The sequence below is a fragment of the Nothobranchius furzeri genome, chromosome 2, assembly GCF_043380555.1.
Source record: "Nothobranchius furzeri strain GRZ-AD chromosome 2, NfurGRZ-RIMD1, whole genome shotgun sequence".
Lineage (NCBI taxonomy): Eukaryota > Metazoa > Chordata > Actinopteri > Cyprinodontiformes > Nothobranchiidae > Nothobranchius > Nothobranchius furzeri.
Window position 1 is genome coordinate 97,733,708 of NC_091742.1, and position 19,634 is coordinate 97,753,341.

At 42.4% G+C, this 19,634-nt stretch overlaps 2 protein-coding genes and 1 pseudogene across 2 annotated transcripts; all 3 read right to left on the reverse strand.

Annotated features, from left to right (window-relative positions):
• Positions 1–17,157, reverse strand: part of LOC129162424 (uncharacterized) — a 297,886-nt pseudogene extending 280,729 nt beyond the window's left edge.
• On the reverse strand, positions 3,255–4,711 carry LOC139066253 (zinc finger protein 892-like). Its single transcript, XM_070548691.1, has one exon. The coding sequence runs from the start codon at positions 4,130–4,132 to the stop codon at positions 3,608–3,610; it is 525 nt and encodes a 174-aa protein (XP_070404792.1). The 5' UTR covers positions 4,133–4,711; the 3' UTR covers positions 3,255–3,607.
• On the reverse strand, positions 9,596–15,196 carry LOC139066312 (zinc finger protein 79-like). Its single transcript, XM_070548756.1, has 6 exons — positions 15,050–15,196; positions 14,904–14,991; positions 14,703–14,844; positions 14,571–14,647; positions 14,355–14,429; positions 9,596–12,617 (listed from the first exon to the last, which is right to left on the reverse strand). Exons 1-6 carry the CDS (start codon positions 15,194–15,196, stop codon positions 11,350–11,352), a joined length of 1,797 nt encoding a protein of 598 aa, XP_070404857.1. The 3' UTR covers positions 9,596–11,349.
• Positions 17,158–19,634: the final 2,477 nt, after the last annotated feature.

Consider the following 19,634-nt stretch of genomic DNA (forward strand, 5'->3'; position numbering starts at 1 on the left):
GAGCCGGTTCTGTCCTTCTTTGAAGATGACTGTCGCTCCCTGCGATGTAGCTGCTTTCACTGAAAATATGTCCTGTGAAAATGATGGGACGTAGAGCGCCTCCTTCAGCCTCATCTCCACATATTGTCCTGTACGGTCCTTCATGCACACTTTGGCGGTGCCTTTCTTTAACGCAATCCCGCTGGCCCGATCTCCATCAGCCAACTCCAGAATATGACTCTGGGGTGTGAAGTTTGGATCAAACTCTTCAAACATGCCAACATCAGTAATGATATGCCTCGTTGCTCCTGAGTCGACCATGAGACCCTTCATCTTTACCATGCTGCCCGGATCGTCATCTAGTCGCACCTTGAAAGCAAAGGTGTGGTCCTCTTCGTCTACCGCTTGCTTCACCTTGTCCCGCTTTCTCCATCGACAGTGCGCGTCTTTGTGCGTGGCGCTCTTACATAAGCTGCACCACTGTCTTTGCTCTCGGCGCTCCCCTGCTGATGTACACTCCGCAGCTTTGTGGCCTTTTTGCCCACAGGTGTAACAGGTGAATCTAGTACTCCAGATGTCTCTTCCCCTCAACTTCATCACGCTGTCCTCTTCTGACCCAGAAGCACCAAACTTTTCTGACCCAGAAGCACCAAACTTTTCTGTGCTTTCGTAACTCCTCCGCTTTGTTTTAAAGTCTGCAAACGTTATGCTTTCATCACTCTGCGTGATGTGAACAGAAAATGGTCTGAATGCATCAGGCAGGCCTTTTAAAATCATTGCTGTCAATAAACCATCACTTAGTGTCTCTCCCGCATTACGCAGTGCCGTGATAGCTGTCTCTGCCCGGATAATGTAGTCTGTGACGCTCTCATTCACACCCTTTTGGAGAGAAGTCAGCTCTGTGTACAAACTGATGATGCGCGGCTTCCCTTTTCCTGCGTAATGGTCTCGCAGGATCCGCAGCGCCTTCCTGCCATCATCTGCAGCGTCTCTCATTACCAGAGATAAACTCTTATCATCCAAGAGCTGAATTAGAACAGCATATGCTTCCTCATTTTAGCTGGAATCCTCCGTGTCCTCTTCATCATCATCTGCAGCTGGACCGTCACTCAGGATGATGGATTTTAAGCCAAGCAGGCACAAATGCGCTAGGAATTTTGTTTCCCACAGTTCATAATTCTTTTCATCTCCGTCAAAACATAAGCGGTTCCATCGGCCTCCAAACTCTTTACTGGGCCCATAACCTGTTGGCGCAGCCATGCTGAATATGAGTTGGAAACGGCATCCGAGGACAAATAGACACACAGTCGTATTTGCGTTTGGCCTGCAATTTTTTATTTTTGTGAATGAGCAGCCCTTTTATTTCTCACAGGTGTGTAGCTCCGCCCACAACCCGATTCCAGGTCAATTAAGAACACAAATGGAACAAACAAATCAAAACAGTCAACAGTGCGACTTTTTCACTCGCAGCGTTCAGCTTCAGCTCAAACTGTAAGACTTCCTCGCAGAGCAGATCTCACGAGTCATGCGCTCACACTGCACGACCCAGTTCTCGCATGCGACCTAACTGCTCACACTGTACGTCTGGTAGCAACACGTCGGCCCTAAAAATATGCTAAAAATAGCAGTTTTTACTCAACACGTCAGACTTTTTTTTCTTGTTTTGCCTGTTGTCCTTCGGGAGTGCTGCAGGAGGACACACAGGGATTTATGGGGGTTGGATGAGGAAAACAAAATAAAGAAAGTAAATCTGTGTTAGGTGATCAGTTTAATTTGACATAAACACGACAAACACGTTTTCTTCACAAGCTTTGTGAGTGAAAAAAACGTGTAGAAACAAAAACGAACAATGTGTGTTATTAAGAAAATAGCGAGCGAGAGGCGTTGATGCAGGATTGCGCATGCGCCGTGAGCGGTTCTGATACATTTTGGGTCGCAGCTGCTCGCAGCGCCGCTTCAACAGTGCGATACCCTCACGAGGGACGAGCGATATATTAAACTCGCCAGAAGTCCATGCGACCTCACGACTGCTGATCGGCAGCTGACACGTGGTGTTAATCGCCTCTCGTAACCCCCTGTACACTACACGACCGCTCGGCGCAAAACTCGCCCCGATGTCGTGGATTCTCGCACGAGTGGAAAATCGGCTCAAAAAAGTGAAAAAGTCGCACAGTGTACGCCCGGCTTTAGCAGAAAAACAGCCCCAAAGCATGATGTTCCCATCCCCATGCTTCACAGTAGGTATGGTGTTCTTTGGTTGCAACTCGGTATTCTTCTTCCTCCAAACATGGCGAGTTGAGTTTATACCAAAAAGTTCTACTTTGGTTTCATCTGACCACATGACATTCTCCCAATCCTCTGCTGTATCATCCATGTGCTCTCTGGCAAACTTCAGACGGGCCTGGACATGCACTGGCTTCAGCAGCTGAACACGTCTGGCACGGCAGGATTTGATTCCCTGCCGTTGTAGTGTGTTACTGATGGTGACCTTTGTTACTGTGGTCCCAGCTCTCTGCAGGTCATTCACCAGGTCCCCCCATATGGTTGTGGGATTCTTGCTCACCGTTCTCATGATCATTTTGACCCCACGGGATGAGATCTTATGTGGAGCCCCAGATCGAGGGAGATTATCAGTGGTCTTGTATGTCTTCCATTTTCTGATAATTGCTCCCACAGTTGATTTTTTTCACACCAAGCTGCTTGCCTATTGTAGATTCACTCTTCCCAGTCTGGTGCAGGTCAAAAATTCGTTTCCTGGTGTCCTTCGAAAGCTCTTTGGTCTTGGCCATAGTGGAGTTTGGAGTCTGACTGTTTGAGGCTGTGGACAGGTGTCTTTTATTCAGATAATGAGTTCAAACAGGTGCCATTAATACAGGTAACGAGTGGAGGACAGAAAAGCTTCTTAAAGAAGACATTATAGGTCTGTGAGAGCCAGAGATTTTCCTTGTTTGAAGTGACCAAATACTTATTTTCCACCCTGATTTACAGATAAATTCTTTAAAAATCCTGCCATGTGAATTCATGGATTTTTTTTCATGTTCTGTCTCTCACAGTTGTAGTGTACCTATGATGAAAATTACTGACCTCTGTCATCATTTTAAGTGGGAGAACTTGCACAATCGGTGGATGACTAAATATTTTTTTGCCCCACTGTAGATCTGTGAGGCTTTTCAAATACATGAGTTTCATCTATTTTCTATCAGAAGCTAATGCAGGAGAAAGGTGTAGGAGACTATTTTCATGTACAGCCTGCATTAAAAACTCAAGTGATCAAATATAATTACAAAAAAATTTTTTATTATTTTTTTTAGTCAGTCAACCACACCTTAAACTTAGGGCTTAAATATAAACAGAGTCCACAATTAGACATAAAAAGCAATTTTGCCTATTTTTATACTTTTTCCATCAATGCTCATCCTTAAGATATTTCTGTACATGTGTCACACTGGGCTAGTTTATGCCTAAGATATATATGACTAAATGTAGTCAAAATCTCAATTCTTCTCAACTTTAAGAAGAAAAAAACCATACATTTTTATGTATACAAATTCAAGTGTGAATTTTTACATGAGAAGTGAAAGAAAATATCTGGCTGAATCTCATACAGACCAAACTTGGAAAATACTTTTCACATGTGTTGAGTTCTCATGTGTTTAGTCAAGCCACTACTGACAGTAAAACATTTACCACAAGTTTTACATGGATATGGCTTCTCACCTGTGTGAGTTCTCATGTGATAAATCAAGCCACACCTGTCACTAAAACATTTACCACAAGTGTTACATGGATATGGCCTCTCACCTGTGTGAGTTCTCATGTGTGTAGTCAAGCTACTACCGGCAGTAAAACATTTACCACAAGTTTTACATGTATATGGCTTCTCACCTGTGTGAGTTCTCATGTGTGTAGTCAAGTTACTACTGACAATGAAACATTTACCACAAGTGTTACATGGATATGGCTTCTCACCTGTGTGAGTTCTCATGTGTGTAGTCAAGTTACTACTGGCAGTAAAACATTTACCACAAGTTTTACATGAATATGGCTTCTCACCTGTGTGAGTTCTCATATGTTTAGTCAAGATATGACTGGCAGTAAAACATTTACCACAAGTGTTACATGGATATGGCTTCTCACCTGTGTGAGTTCTCATGTGACGACATAAAAAAGACTTGTAACTGAAAGATTTTCCACAGAGCTTACAATAAAATGGCCTCTCACCTATGTGAGCCCTCTTGTGCTTTTTTAGTGTCTGAACATCTACATTGTTTCTGTGATCTTCGCTTCGCAGACGTCTTTTATTACGTGTCAGTTCTTCATTGCTGTTTGATTCTGAGTTTTCTTTCCTGCATCCACCCTGATCTTGGTTCTCTACTTCTGTAGAATTCTGACTCAAGGGTTGGTTCCTGTTGGGTTCTGAATCATGGCAGTCTGTTTCGTTAGAAGGAGAAGTCTCAATGAAGGTTACATGCTTTTGCTTCAAAAGGAACTGCCCTTCATGCTGATGGATATAGAGTTCTGGCTGGTCCTCTGTGATCAGTGGATGTTCTGGTTCCTCCTGGTCCAATCTGGAGGTTGACTCTTGGTCAGAGAGCTGCTGGTCAGTCAGAACATCTTCTTTTTCCCAGATATGATGCTGTGGAAGTTCTGGACAGGTAAAAAGAAAAATGTTGAGTAATGTGGCAATTAAAAATGTTCCAATGAAGGCACTACCAGAACTGCGGCTTCCTTTTCAATTTTCAAGAAACTCCTAAAGACCCTGCTCTTCAGAGAGCATCTTCTTAACTAGCACCGTCCCTGCACCCGTCCCCACCTCTCTACTGTCCACTCCTTGTTCCCTCTCTCTATGACTAATTTCAAGTTGTTGTTATTGTTGTTGTTAGCCTCAAGGGCAATATGCAGATTATCACTTGCAAGTCCCTTTGGTCAAAAAGCATCTGCTAAATACATAAACATATACATAAGTTCAGGGCTCTTTAATGGGATTATTCTGGTCACAAATGTGACTCCATTTCTCAATGGTGCACCTAAATATATACAGTCAGGTTGCACCAGACGGATAGTTAGAGAGATGCTGGTCTGTCAGAACCTTCTACTTTTCCCAGAAATTAAGCTTTGGAAGCTCTGGACAGGTTAAAATAAAACTGGAAAATGTTGAGTGGCGTAACAATAACAATTAAATCTGCAAGCAGCGTCGTTCGGCCCTCGCAGCTCCGGCCTTGCCGGCAGCCCGAGGCGCCAGGGCACGTCCACGGAACAAAAACGTCCACCACCCCGACACCAGAAACCCCTAACGGTCACCTCATCCGCAGCTCACCCTGACTCAGCATCCCCTCTGAGCCCACCATTATATTACATGTCTCACCACTAGGGCATACTCTTATCTTTACCACACTGGTGTTGTGATGACAGGAGTTATTACAGTTTTAAAGGTATGTAGGGGGCGCTGTGGTGATATCATACAACGTTCACCAGCTGTTTGTGCCTCGTTGGCTAAAGGGCATGATTGTTCATTGCCATGTTCAGTCTCGGGCAGATCGGAGGCTGTTTGTAAAAGTTGCAGTCAAACGTAAGGTCACGGCGTCACGCTAGAATTCGCCATGGCATCAAAGCCCCTCCCTATCTGGAAAGCTATCAGATCTGAATGGTCATTACAGCATCATAAAGACAGTGCATGACCTTAGTGTCATGTTGACTAAATTAGAGGGGACAAATATGGGCATTTCAGCATAAAACAAAAGACTTCCTGTATTCATGGGGTGGGGCATAGGTGATGTCAGCTGTCCACATTGTCATTGTCTTGAGATGTGGTCAGTGTTCACACAGACAATGTTTGATATAGATCTGATCATGCACATGGGAGTTATTAAGTCAAGTAATGTAATGGGGCAATTTGGGACCTTTCACAGTAAAACTTGACCTTTTGGGTCCTGAGAGGGCGGGGCTTGTGTGATGTCATCATCCGACCATTCAATTTACTTTGTGGGTGGATGACGAATGACCACAGAAAGTTTGGTAACTATTCAATTCAGTTATGAAGTTATAGCAATTTAAAAATTTTTGGCGAGTAGTCAAACTTCGAGGCCTGGCCCCGCCCCTTCAACATGTATGAAAACTCAAAATCCTTGTCTCATTTTGTTCGCCCATCCCTTCTGAACAATTTTACACAATTTTTGAGACGATCGTGTGGAAAATGATCGAGCAATCCAATCAGAAACGGACCCTAAAATCGGTAAAAATGGCTAAAAATCGCCATTTCAACCCAAAATGGCCGACTTCCTGTTTAATATTGACAATGCTTGCAAGAGACTTTTCTGTGCGGACTGTTGAGTACTACAAGTGTACCAAATTTCATAACTGTACGATAAACTAAGCTTTATGTAGAGTTTTTTTTTACTTTGTAGGGGGCGCTGTTCAGCCATTTTCTTTGCGATTTTTTGGGGACCTTTAAAATATCAAATTTTTCACCAGGCCTGACAAGTGTGCAAAATATTGTGAGTTTTAAGGTCCCCAAAAAGCCATTCAAAGCGGGCTAAGAATAATAAATAAAAAGAATAAACAGAGCAAAAACAAGAGGCCTTCGCAGCGCTGTCGCTGCTCGGGCCTAATAATAATCAGAGCAAAAACAAGAGGCCTTCGCAGCGCTTTCGCTGCTCGGGCCTAATTAAAGCTGCAAGCAGCGTCGTTCGGCCATTGCAGCTCCGCGCCGCTACAGCCTGGCCAGCAGCCCGGGAAACCAGGGCACGTCTGCCGAACAGAAAAGTCGACCACCCCGACACCAGAAACTGCAAACGGTCAGATCGTCCACACCTCACCCCTACTCAGCATCCCCTCTTAGCCCACCATTGAATTACACGTCTCACCACTAGGGCATACTCTATATTCACCACACTGGTGGTGTAATGACAGTGACCAACTTTAATGCTATTCTGACCATGTTTTTTAAAGTTATCGAAGGTTAAAGTTATCTAGGGGGTGCTGTGACCAACTACAGAAAAGTCCCATTGAGGTCAGCTTTGGTTGACAAAGATGGTTTTCTGTTATTTTGGCATCAATCGGACGTTCTCTGTGTTATCTAAAGCCGGTGAGCTGAAAGGGGCGGAGCTACAGGGATTTGAACCAACAACTCCATCAATGTGTTTGGTGCAGTCACGTGATGTCACAAGCCAAGTATAATGCCATTCTGACCTTGTCTTTAGAAGTTAATAAAGTTTGAACCCATCTGGGAGGCGCTGTGACCATTTACAACTAAATGCCATAGAGGTCATCTTTGGTCATCAAAGATGGTTTTCTGTTAGTTTGGCATCAATCAAATGTTGCATGGGTCATCTAGAGACAAAACGGGTTTTCCTTAAAATCAACAAAATGCTCTTAAAAAACCCAATTATTTATTACAAAAACATATCAAACCAGCTTCCAACAACTGTGATTGACTATCAGAATATGTGCAAAAAGTATCCAAAACATTGTACCCATGATGGCTAGACTGTTATGTTGCAGTATTGACAGTCCGTTTCAGGGGCAGGTCAGGTTGGCTCTATTCACACATGTATCAGCACAGCATGAAACACACGAACAGTTGAGATCTTTTGAACTGGATTTCTGTTCAAACGTTTAGAACAATTCATGTCATGCTATTTGGATGACCTCAGTTTGTAGGAAAATATGAACGAGTTAACAGCTAGTCTGAGATTCACACAAGCTGTTAACGTGTCCATCTCATAGTGCAGGAGTGTCCTACACTATTGTGGTTTTAGTGATGTCAGTCAGTTCCATTGTTATCAGAACTGTAGAACCAGCATTTAACTTATTGTCTCCTAATATTCATATTTAAATTAATCTAAATTACTTCAGAGATTGCAAGTTCTGTTGACCTACATACACTTGCTGTTTTGAAAATGCATTCTGCAGCTGGTTTGTATCCTGTTCAGTTCATTTTTTGTTATTCTGCCTGGAACGTATGGTAGCTCACCTGTTCAAAAAGAATATGCTTTTGAAAAGTTTGGTTACAGACAGCAATTTCTATTATCAGTATCAGACTACCGGTCTTGTCACTGATATGTAACTTAATATTATAAAAACCTATAAAAATTTGATTAAAACTAATAAAAACTCAACTGAAACTAAAAAGTAGATGAAACTAAAACTAAACAGAACAAAAACAAACATTTAAAATAAAGACTAATGAAAAATGCTAAACAATTAAAATATTGGCCAACTACAGTTTATGTATATTAAAATGTAAAATTTCCAGCTAAATTAGAATAAACGATTACAAATACCAATGAAAAAAGATTAATTTGTTAATAGACTACATAGAAATTTATTCAAAAAAAAGAAACAAATCTCACAGTGTGTCTTTAACAGAGCTTTAGAATTAGTGTTTGTGTTCAATGAGTGGGTGACATTTTTTTCAGTGCGGTGGTCTCTGGTAAGATTGAATACCTCGTAAATGGTTCTCAGGGGGAACAAATATACTGTTGCACCATTTCTCAGACCTAAAAGTTTCTCACATATCAGATGAGCTTTAAACGGCGGGTTGTGAAGTCTTATTTCCTGATATGTGGACATCTCGCCCCGGATTGGATAACAGCAATGCAACTCTACCACTGACTTGCAACATGGATATTTTATCTCTCAAAATACACGAGCTTGGAGGACCTTCTCCTGTGAGGTGTAGTTGCTAATGCTGACAGTTAGTTTAAACTAGGGCTGCAACAAACGATTATTTGGATAATCGATGAATCGAATGGGGTCTCAACACGATTAATCGATTAATCGGATTACATGGGGAAATTTTTAAAAACTGCTAGGGAAACGTTATTTCTCTCCTTCCTTCACTTTATTTAACACAACATTATTAGAAAACAGTTCAATAGCAGAAAAACAACATGCCATCACCTAAATTGTCGTATAAGGTGTATAGACAGAGACCCTAAGCTACATCTATCTGTGACCTAAAATGCTTGGTCCAAGTTAAACAGCTTAAGGGCAATTCTCATCTGTTTTGTTTGATCTCATCTGTAGACATTTATTATAACTGGGGATGTCAAACAACTAATTTTTAAATGTAATTAAACATAGGCTGTGAATTAATCAAAATTGATCACTATTTCCAAAAATGACTGAAAAAATAAGTTGTCACACACTCCATGGAAACTTTCAGAGAATCCACAAATAGTGGCTTTCAAATGGTTTTGTTACTTTCTGCAAGTTTAGAAAAGCAGCAGATGAGAGAGCATGTCTGATAATTTAGTTTTTCATCTGATAATATTAGAACATGTCAGTAATGTCTGAGGGGCTTTTATAAAGACTGTATAACAAACACTACTGGAGAGGGTATGAATTACACAGAGGCTTCTGGGGAGCCCAGTTATGGGGGGGGGGGGGGGGGGGGGGCATTTTGCCTTGGCCCCCAAAATGTCTTGAAACGGCGCTGGGTGTGTGACTGAGTGTTGATGGTGACCTGAATATTATCAAATTTATAAATATTACATGTGTGTAACTTATTGTTTTATACAGGTAAAAACGTGTAGTGGAGATAAATCTATCTACATTTTACTTTTCAACACTTTATTTTGTTTTGTTGTTTTTATTGAACTATTTTCCTGTCCTGTCTCTCATCTTTCTGCATCTCCTCTTAATTCTCCAGAAAAACTGCTGCCTGGATTCTTACTTTTTCACCTCATCAGTTACTTCTGAGCAGATCAAAGGGATCTCCTGACCGCAAAGCGCAGAGCGCGTTTTCGATGCTGCGTGAGGTGAAATCACCGCAGCACAGGTGATGAGCTCCGCAGTAGCGCGCTTCAGGCACAAATAAGACAGAAAATAGAGAACATGTGCAGACATGAACGATCGTGTGCTAATTATAGTTTTTTGGTTGCTCCACTTTGAGAATGGACCGTGCACTGGAAGCAGTTGCCTGGATCGCTGCGCAACAACAATGCGCTGTGCCGCTCTCTGCTCAAAAGAGTCCAAAAATGATATAATATAGAAAACTTTTTTCCGGTTCCCCTGGATGTGTAGGATATACAGCTCCCCCATAATTCGATCCCTGCTCCTGGATGAAAAGCCGGACATTTTCATCAATACAAGAACCCGCAGTCCGGACGCGCCGGACAGAGAGTGAAAAGTGGACACATCCGGGGAAAACGGAACGTACGGTCACCATAGTCCTCATAAAGCGGGAAATTATAGATACAGTATTTTGCTCGTGCCCTGGGCCCTTTAGAGTTCGTGGGCCCTGGGAAACTGCCCAGTTAATCCGGCCTTGGGCGGAACCGGTTCGCAGCAGCGCGAGTCCCCCCGCTCATCTAACACGACTTTAGACTCTTTTTTTTACGAGCTTAAGGCATGTCTAGCCTGTGTAATAATCCGGGACTTGGATGAATCACTTTTGAAAAGTTTTTAATTTACCCGGACACAGAGTTCTCTCCTTCCTCGCTGATGATCCCGACATGCTTGCGTTTAAGATGCTGCATAATCCCGTGCCATGCTAAGTCTGACCTAAACGTTGCAGGTAACGCATGTCTTCGCCTGATTTAACTGAAAATGCTGCCAAACATAAAAAGCTTTTACTTTTTTGACTCTCGCTGCTTCTGCCATGTTCCTCTTCCAAACAACTGCCGGCTCTCCCTCGTGCTGATCTGTCTGCGCGCAACGGCGGGCGGGAAGGGGGGGCGCTTTTGGAAGAGTTGTGCGACACAACGAATCGATGACGCAATTCGTTGCCAACGCTTTTAGTAATCGATTTTCATCGAATTTATCGATTCGTTGTTGCAGCCCTAGTTTAAACTAGCCGAGACGTCCACTGCTGATTACTGGATGTTAAAACAACAAGTCTTCCCTGTCGTGAATCAAGATCGTCGAGTCTATGAATGCTAATTCACAGTGTGACATAAATCTGTGAGGATTTTCAAATACATGAGTTTCATCTATTTTCTATCAGAAGCTAAAGCAGGAGAAAGGTGTAGGAGACTATTTTCATGTTCAGCCTGCATGAAAAACTCAGAGTGATCAATTATAATTACAATTTTTTTAATTTTTTTAGTCAGTCAACCACACCTTAAACTTAGGGCTTAAATATAAACAGAGTCCACAATTAGACATAAAAAGCAATTTTGCCTTTTTTTTATATACTTTTTCCATCAACGCTCATCCTAAAAACATTTCTGTACATGTGTCACACTGGGCTAGTTTATGCCTAAGGTATATGTGATTAAATGTAGTCAAAATCTCAATTCTTCTCAACTTTATGAAGAAAAAAAAAACATACATTTTAATGTACACAAACTGAAGTGTGAATTTTCATGAGAAGTTAAAGAAAATATCTGGCTGAATCTCTTACAGACCAAACTTGGAAAATACTGTTCACTTGTGTTGTGTTCTCATGTGATAAATCAAGCCACTACTGACAGTAAAACATTTACCACAAGTTTTACATGGATATGGCTTCTCACCTGTGTGAGTTCTCATGTGTTTAGTCAAGACACTACTGTAAGAAAAACATTTACCACATGTGTTACATGGATATGGCTTCTCACCTGTGTGAGTTCTCATGTGTGTTATCAAGTTACCACTGATAGTAAAACATTTACCACAAGTTTTACATGGATATGGCTTCTCACCTGTGTGAGTTCTCATGTGATAAATCAAGCCACTACTGTCACTAAAACATTTACCACAAGTTTTACATGGATATGGCTTATCACCTGTGTGAGTTCTCATGTGTTTAGTCAAGCCACTACTGTCACTAAAACATTTACAGCAAGTTTTACATGGATATGGCTTCTCACCTGTGTGAGTTCTCATGTGTTTAGTCAAGGTACTACTGGCAGTAAAACATTTACCACAAGTTTTACATGGATATGGCTTCTCATCTGTGTGAGTTCTCATGTGTTTAGTCAAGACACTACTGTAAGAAAAACATTTACCACATGTGTTACATGGATATGGCTTCTCACCTGTGTGAGTTCTCATGTGTGTTATCAAGTTACTACTGACACTAAAACATTTACCACAAGTGTTACATGGATATGGCTTCTCAGCTGAGTGAGTTCTCATGTGACGACATAAAAAACACCTGTGACTGAAAGATTTTCCACAGAGCTTACAATAAAATGGCCTCTCACCTATGTGAGCCCTCTTGTGCTTTTTTAGTGTCTGAACATCTACATTGTCTCTGTGATCTTCGCTTCGCAGACGTCTTTTATTACTTGTCAGTTCTTCATTGCTGATTGATTCTGAGTTTTCTTTCCTGCATCCACCCTGATCTTGGTTCTCTACTTCTGTAGAATTCTGACTCAAGGGTTGGTTCCTGTTGGGTTCTGGATCAAGGCAGTCTGTTTCGTTAGAAGGAGAAGTCTCTACAAAGGTTACATGTTTTTGCTTCAAAGGGAACTGCCCTTCATGCTGATGGATATAGAGTTCTGGCTGGTCCTCTGTGATCAGTGGATGTTCTGGTTCCTCCTGGTCCAAACTGGAGGTTGACTCTTGGTCAGAGAGCTGCTGGTCAGTCAGAACATCTTCTTTTTCCCAGATATGATGCTGTGGAAGTTCTGGACAGGTAAAAAGAAAAATGTTGAGTAATGTGGCAATTAAAAATGTTCCAATGAAGGCACTACCAGAACTACGGCTTCCTTTTCAATTTTCAAGAAACTCCTAAAGAAGACCCTGCTCTTCAGAGAGCATCTTCTTAACTAGCACCGTCCCTGCACCTGTCCCCACCTCTCTACTGTCCACTCCTTGTTCCCTACTCTCTATGAATAATGTCAAGTTGTTGTTATTGTTAGCCTCAAGGGCAATATGCCAATTATCACTTGTAAGTCGCTTTGGACAAAAGCGTCTGCTAAATACATGAACATATACATAAGTTCAGGGCTCTAGAATGGGATGATTCTGGTCACAAATGTGACTCAATTTCTCAATGGTGCACCTAAATATCTACAGTCAGGTTGCACCAGACGAAGAGTTAGAGAGATGCTGGTCTGTCAGAACCTTCTACTTTTCCCAGAAATTAAGCTTTGGAAGCTCTAGACAGGTTAAAATAAAACTGGAAAACGTTGAGTGGCGTAACAATTACAAAAAGAAATATATATAATATATATATATATATATGTATATATACATATATATATATATATATATATATATATATATATATATATATATATATATATATATATATATATATATATATATATACACACCACTAAGTTGTAATCATCTGATGCATCTAAAATGCATCTCAATAATTCAAATTTTGATCTCAATTACGATCTGGGTTTTAAATGATCATTAAAACTGACTGAGCCGATTGGTAGCTCCTCCCTCATGCTTACCCCGGGTTTCCACGGGAGCCGTCAGCAGCACGTTACTGCAGCAGCACGTCTTGCTCGCGTAAGCTGCTGCTTGGCCCTTCCCACGAGACGCGAAGCAGCAGGGGAGCAGCTGTCACCGACAGAGCACGAAGTCACACGAGTGACTTCGTCAGTAAACACAACAACAAGCAGGAGAAAACTACAACATGGTTTGTGTTTTATGTTCTGTCCGTTTTATAATCGCCAATACGGACCTGAAAAACAAAGGAGACCGCTAGCTAGGTGATAACTTCTCACGGGGCCGCACAGTTAATAACATTATTTACAAGTAAAGCAACCGGAAGGCAGCACGTTCTTTATTCTGAAAATCTCAGTAGCTTCTCTCCATTTCCGGGTCCGATTTCCTGTCTTTCCTTCCCCAAAAATGTCAAACTTGACCCGTTTCAGAGGCGTCGCGCGTAGGAAATAGAACCGGCGTGTAAAGGCCGCGACATGCTGCTCCTGAGACGTGGCCGACTCGCGCTGCTGACGGCTGCTGACGGCTCCAGTGGAAAAGGTTCTGTTGATCACAGCCGTTCCTATCAGCAGCTATGACGTGCTGCTGCAGTAACGGGCTGCTGACGGCTCCCGTGGAAAGCCGGGGTTACTCTTGCGCTGCTGAGTGGCAAATCAAGCGCAGCTCTCACAGCTCCAACCACTTTCCATTTTAGTGCGAGCTGCAAACACGTTTCAAACAAGTGAGAAGACTTGAGGAATGCTTGGCAGAAGATGTTTGGAGAGGAGAGGATAATGGATGCAAAAAGAAAGATGTTCGTTGAAAATAGTTAAAACGAATTTGGTGATGTGTCACGGGTTCGAGGAGTCAGACGTGGATCAAGTAACAATGGTGTGTAAACTTTGCTATGCTGTCGTAGCTGCACCACAGAGCAAAATTACAATTGTAGTGAATAATTTGAAGACAGCTCACAAAGTGTCTTATGATCAGGCTATGAAGGAGTATAGAGGAAAAAACCTCTCAACTCCTGCTTCATCCTCACAAACCTTAATTCATGCTACCCTGTACAACGTGACCTGAAAACCCACCAGCTCCCAGAGAGTCAGAGTAACTCAGACTGGGGCAGATCGGCCCGACTAGTTTCCACAGGCATGGTTCGGTATTTTTCCTGTACTTTCTCCCCTATTTTTAGTCCATGCTCCATTGAGGTACCTGGCAAGGCAAAGTTGGGCCAACATCGTGATTCTGGATGCTGATTGGCTAGGGGACAGAGTTACTGGTTTCTCCAAGGTTTTGCCCCCCACCACCCCCACCCCCGCGCTTTTCAGGACACACCGACAGTTTTAATGCTGTTCTGTGTTTAAAAAAGAACGAAAGCATGGATTTAGAAAGACACAGCAAGAACACACCTAAGATGTTCAAAGGGGGCAGCAACCCCAAACACCGAAGAACAACTGTACAGCAACTGCTGGTAGAATTTATTGGAGCCGCCCATGCCTCTCGCATGCAAATAACTCCACCCCGTGAGAATTCTATTCGAGCCAATCAGCACTGAGATAAACCACACTTTGAGAGAAGTCTTAATCTCACCTGGACTCCTGCTCGTTTACCCCTTTTCCTCCGATGTTTTCCCGGGATCAGATAAACATCACTGAAGGCGTTCAGGTAGGAATCAGCGTTTGGCTCCGGGCCAGCGCGCTGCTCGCGTAAACAAACATGGAGGTAATTATTCGGTGCATCTTGGGCGATTGCGGACAAACGGAAGGACAAGAGTCTGGTAGACGGTAGCCGGGACACTACCAAAGAGGATCGCGGACAGAAGCAAGGCGACAAGGAGAAGGTAAGTAGAGAAAAGTTTGAAAACGTGGTCAGTGACCGCCGCTAATCCAAGCACAGGCACCATCCCGCTACCGACCCGGATATGGGAAAGGGAGATTAGAATGCTAATTGAGTAATAAGTATAATCTGATCTCATATTTTTAAAATGATGGCATCAAATGGACAAAAAATAAGAAGTTATGGGAAAATTCTGGTATTTTAAAGACAAAGGGGAAAAATGTAAACAAACAACATGATTACAAAATAACAAATTTTAGACACAAACGGATGACATTTTCCTGATATAGAGGGTTTAGTTAGTTAACACGTTAAAAATATACCGCGATAATAATGAAAACTATGATAACTTTGGTCACAATAACCGCGAGGTTACATTTTCACACCGTGACAACTCTATTATGTTCCAGTCATGAGTCATTTATATTTCAGTATGCTAATGTTTCTTGCATTGCATCATGGGAATTTTGGGCAAATTATGTATTTAACTAATAAATTGGTTGGTTTACTTACTAATTGTGAACACTTACAAAACATTGCAATCAATGTATTGAAATATGATTATGATTCATTGAAGAAGCAAGCCATAACCAATTATAGTGGAATGCAGTTTTGTTTTTTTACCGCGGCACCAGCGTTAGATCCAAACTTAAAATATAGTCAGGATTCTAAAATTAACTCTAAAGTTAACGGGTAACCAGTGCAGAGACGTTAGAATAGGAGTGATGTGAGCTCTTCCGTTTGCTCCAGTTAGGAGCCTCGCTGCAGATTTGCCTTTTATTTCACTAAAGTCGTCACATAAAAGGCAGCCCTAAAATAAAGCTGATTTGCCTAAAATGAGCAGTTTCAAGAAGTCCCTTATTGTGACATCACAGTAAGGAAAACAAACATAGCACCCCCCCTCACCTGTTGACCCCGGAGCAGCAGCAGCTCTGATCTCAGCCTCAGGAAACAGTGACAAAAGGAGTTGGTGTCTGTCTGCTTCTGCTTCATCGTGGTCTCTTTCCTCACCAGCAAGAGTCACAAGGGAGGTCACCGTCTCCTGCTTCAGTACACACTGCTCTTCATCCTGACTGATGCAGAGCTCCTCTTGTTCTACAATCTGCAAAGGTTCTGGCTCATCCTGCTCCACTTTCATCTGTGGAGGTTCTGGTCCCTCCTGTAAAGGTTCTGCTTGTTCCTGCTCCAAACTGGAGGTCCTCTCCTGGTTCCAGAGCTGCTGGTCAGTCAGAACCTCCTCATCTGTCCTGACATAATGCAGTGGGAGTTCTGGACAGACAAACAGACCAAACAAAAAGCTGAGTCATGTGACAATAAGAAAGCACACTTCACTTGAACCATCTGATGCATCTGAAGATGTTTTAGAAAACAATGAACTCTTAATCTGTGTGTGTGTGTGTGTGTGTGCGTGCGTGCGTGCGTGCGTGCGTGCGTGTGTGTGTGTGTGTGTGTGTGTGTGTGACTGGACTCAGTATCTATCAGACTGACTCGTTTAACAAGTCTCTGATTGTAGAACATCAGCTGGAAACGTTCACCAAGTCTTTAAAGTTTGTCTCTTTTAAACTGATTTAGTGGAGTTCCTGAAAATGAAAACTTCCTAAAATCCCTGAAATGTTATTGATTTGTTTCTCTAAAGTGGAACAAAGTTTACCGCAGACTGATTTCAGCTCAGTTGGGTCAAAAAGCTTCAGAACAGCAAACGGATCCAAGCAGACTGTCCTGAGATTGTGTCCTCAGTAAAACCACATGAGTCCCGCTGCTGTTTCATACCTATTCTGTGTAAGTTGATCTGTGGTTTCCAGCTGATCTCCAGCAGTCTGCGCTGACGATCGATCTCTTCCTCGTAGCGGACGATGGTTTTTTCAAACTCGGAGAAGATTTCTGCAGCAGCAGCAGTTAGCCGCTCTCTGATCACCTCTCTCAGAGACTGAGCTGAAGACATTGTTGCTGCAGAGCCTCAGAGGTTCCCCTCACACACCAGCACAGCAAGCTAGCGCTGGTAGCTAACAACAAACTAGCTCTGATAGCAGCTTCCGGTTATGTGGCAGCGTGAAGGCGCGTTATCGCCACCTACTGGACTGGAGTTGGACCAGCAACAACAAGGAAGAGATGAAGGTGTGGAACACAGGTTCAGGTCAAAAGGTGACAGAATGAGACTAATAACAGTGGAAAGAGAAACTGTTGAAGATCTGAGGGAAACGATCAACAGAGCAGATTTAGCTGGAATCACACAGCTGCAGGTTTTTAGGGACAAAGAGAAAACTGATCCATCTGTTACTGGAATTCAACAATCAGTTCTCTGGAGGAACAAATTATTTCATCCCTCCTGATGTTCTTAGTTCAGTTCAGTTTATTTATAAAGTGTTAGATGGGAAGAGAGAATAGAGAGGATGTAAAGCTGTTTTCACTCAAGGGCGGACGATAGCCGTGAACCATGGACGTCACTAGGATTGAGAAATGGGGGGGCTTAGCCCCAGGAGCTTGACCTTGATCGTTTTTTGTCACACCCTGCAAAAACGTTGTCAATTAATTCATTATATGAAGAACATTTAATAAAACCTATTATTTTATCACTTTCTTTTCCTTTCCTACCTTTGTGCATTTTCTCTCTTCTTTTTATAAAAAATAACACTTAATCAGTTCATTTGTGGGGTCTATGTTGAAGAAAGATTTAATGTAAGTCCATTAAAAATTAGATATGTTATATTTCCAAATAAAGCTATTCATTTCAGTCTACTGCACTTAACAGGGGGAAATGTTGTAGTCATTTATTTAATTTGTTTAATTACAACTTGTTTAATTATAACTGTTACTTAAATGTGACAATAAAGAACAAATGAATAATTGTCAAACTTTTATTCTGCCAAATGAGTGTGCAGTTGACAGTTTTAATATATGAATAACACTGCTATGATATGGAATAAAGGAGTGTGTAATTAACAATTACAAGACAAAATTAAAGCTGCAAGCAGCGTCGTTCGGCCCTCGCAGCGAAGCTGCTCGCCCTCCGTCCGCACCCCCTCCGCTCCATCCCCGACGCTCTCCAAACCCAGCTCCCCGCCGCTCCGTCCTGGCCGGCAGCCCGGGGCACCAGGGCACGTCCACGGACTGAAAGGTCCACCACCCCAACACCAAGAACAACTAACGATCACCTCGTCCACACCTCACCCTGACTCAGCATCCCCTCTGAGCCTACCAGGATATTACATGTCTCACCACTAGGGCATACTCTGTCTTTACCACACTGTTGGTGTGATGACACAGACCAACTTTAATGCTTTTCTGCCCATGTTTATTAAAGTTATCGAAAGTTAAAGTTATCTAGGGGGCGCTGCGATCAACTACAGAAAAATCCCATTGAGGTCAGCTTTGGTTGACAAAGACAGTTTTCTTTTATTTTGGCATCAAACGGACGTTGTGTGTGTTATCTAGAGCCAGTGAGCTGAAAGGGGCGGATCTACAGAGATTTGAACCAACAACCATATCAATGTGTTTGGTGCAGTCACGTGATGTGACAAGCCAAGTATAATGCCATTCTGACCTTGTCTTTAGAAGTTAATAAAGTTTGAACCCATCTAGGCGGCGCTGTGACCATTTACAACTAAATCCCATAGAGGTCATCTTTGGTCATTAAAGATGGTTTCCTGTTAATTTGGCATCAATCAAATGTTGCATGGGTCATCTAGAGACAAAAAGCTGTAAGTGGGCGGAGTTAAGGTGATTTGAACAAGTGAACTCATACATGTGTTGATTGAAGTTGCGTGATGACTCCCACCAAGTTTGATATAGTTTGGAGTTTTTTTTTGCAGAAGTTACAAAGGTTTTTTGTATCTAGGGGGCGCTGTCCCAAATTTAGGAATTATTCCATGAAGAAGTCTGTAGGTTGATAACAGTCATTTGTGTGCAGTTTGGTGTGAATTGCATCATGCATGTGTTATTCAGGGCCTAATATCTGTCAGGGGGCGGAGCTAAAGCTATATCAGCCAATTACCACAGGATTGTGTTGGGTGCCTTTGTGGGATGACACATAGCAAGTTTGGTGCAGTTACGACCTCGTCTGTAGGTATTATTACAGTTTTAATGGTGTGTAGGTGGCGCTGTGGTGACATAACACAACGTTCACCAACCGTTTGTGCCTCGTTGGCTAAAGGGCATGATTGTTCATTGCCATGTTCAGTCTCAGGCAAATTGGAGGCTGTTTGTGGAAGTTACAGTCAAACGTAAGGTCACGGCGTAATCCAGAATTCGCCATGGCATCAAAGCCCCTCCCTTTCTGAAAAGTTATCAGATCTGAATGGTCATTACAACATCATGAAGAAAGTACATGATCTTAGTGTCATGTTGACTAAATTAGAGGGGACAAATATGGGCATTTCACCATAAAACAATAGACTTCCTGTAGTCAGGGGGCGGGGCTTAGCTGATGTCAGCTGTCCACATTGTCATTGTCTTGAGATATGGTCAATGATCACACAGACACAGTTTGATATAGATCTGATCAAGCA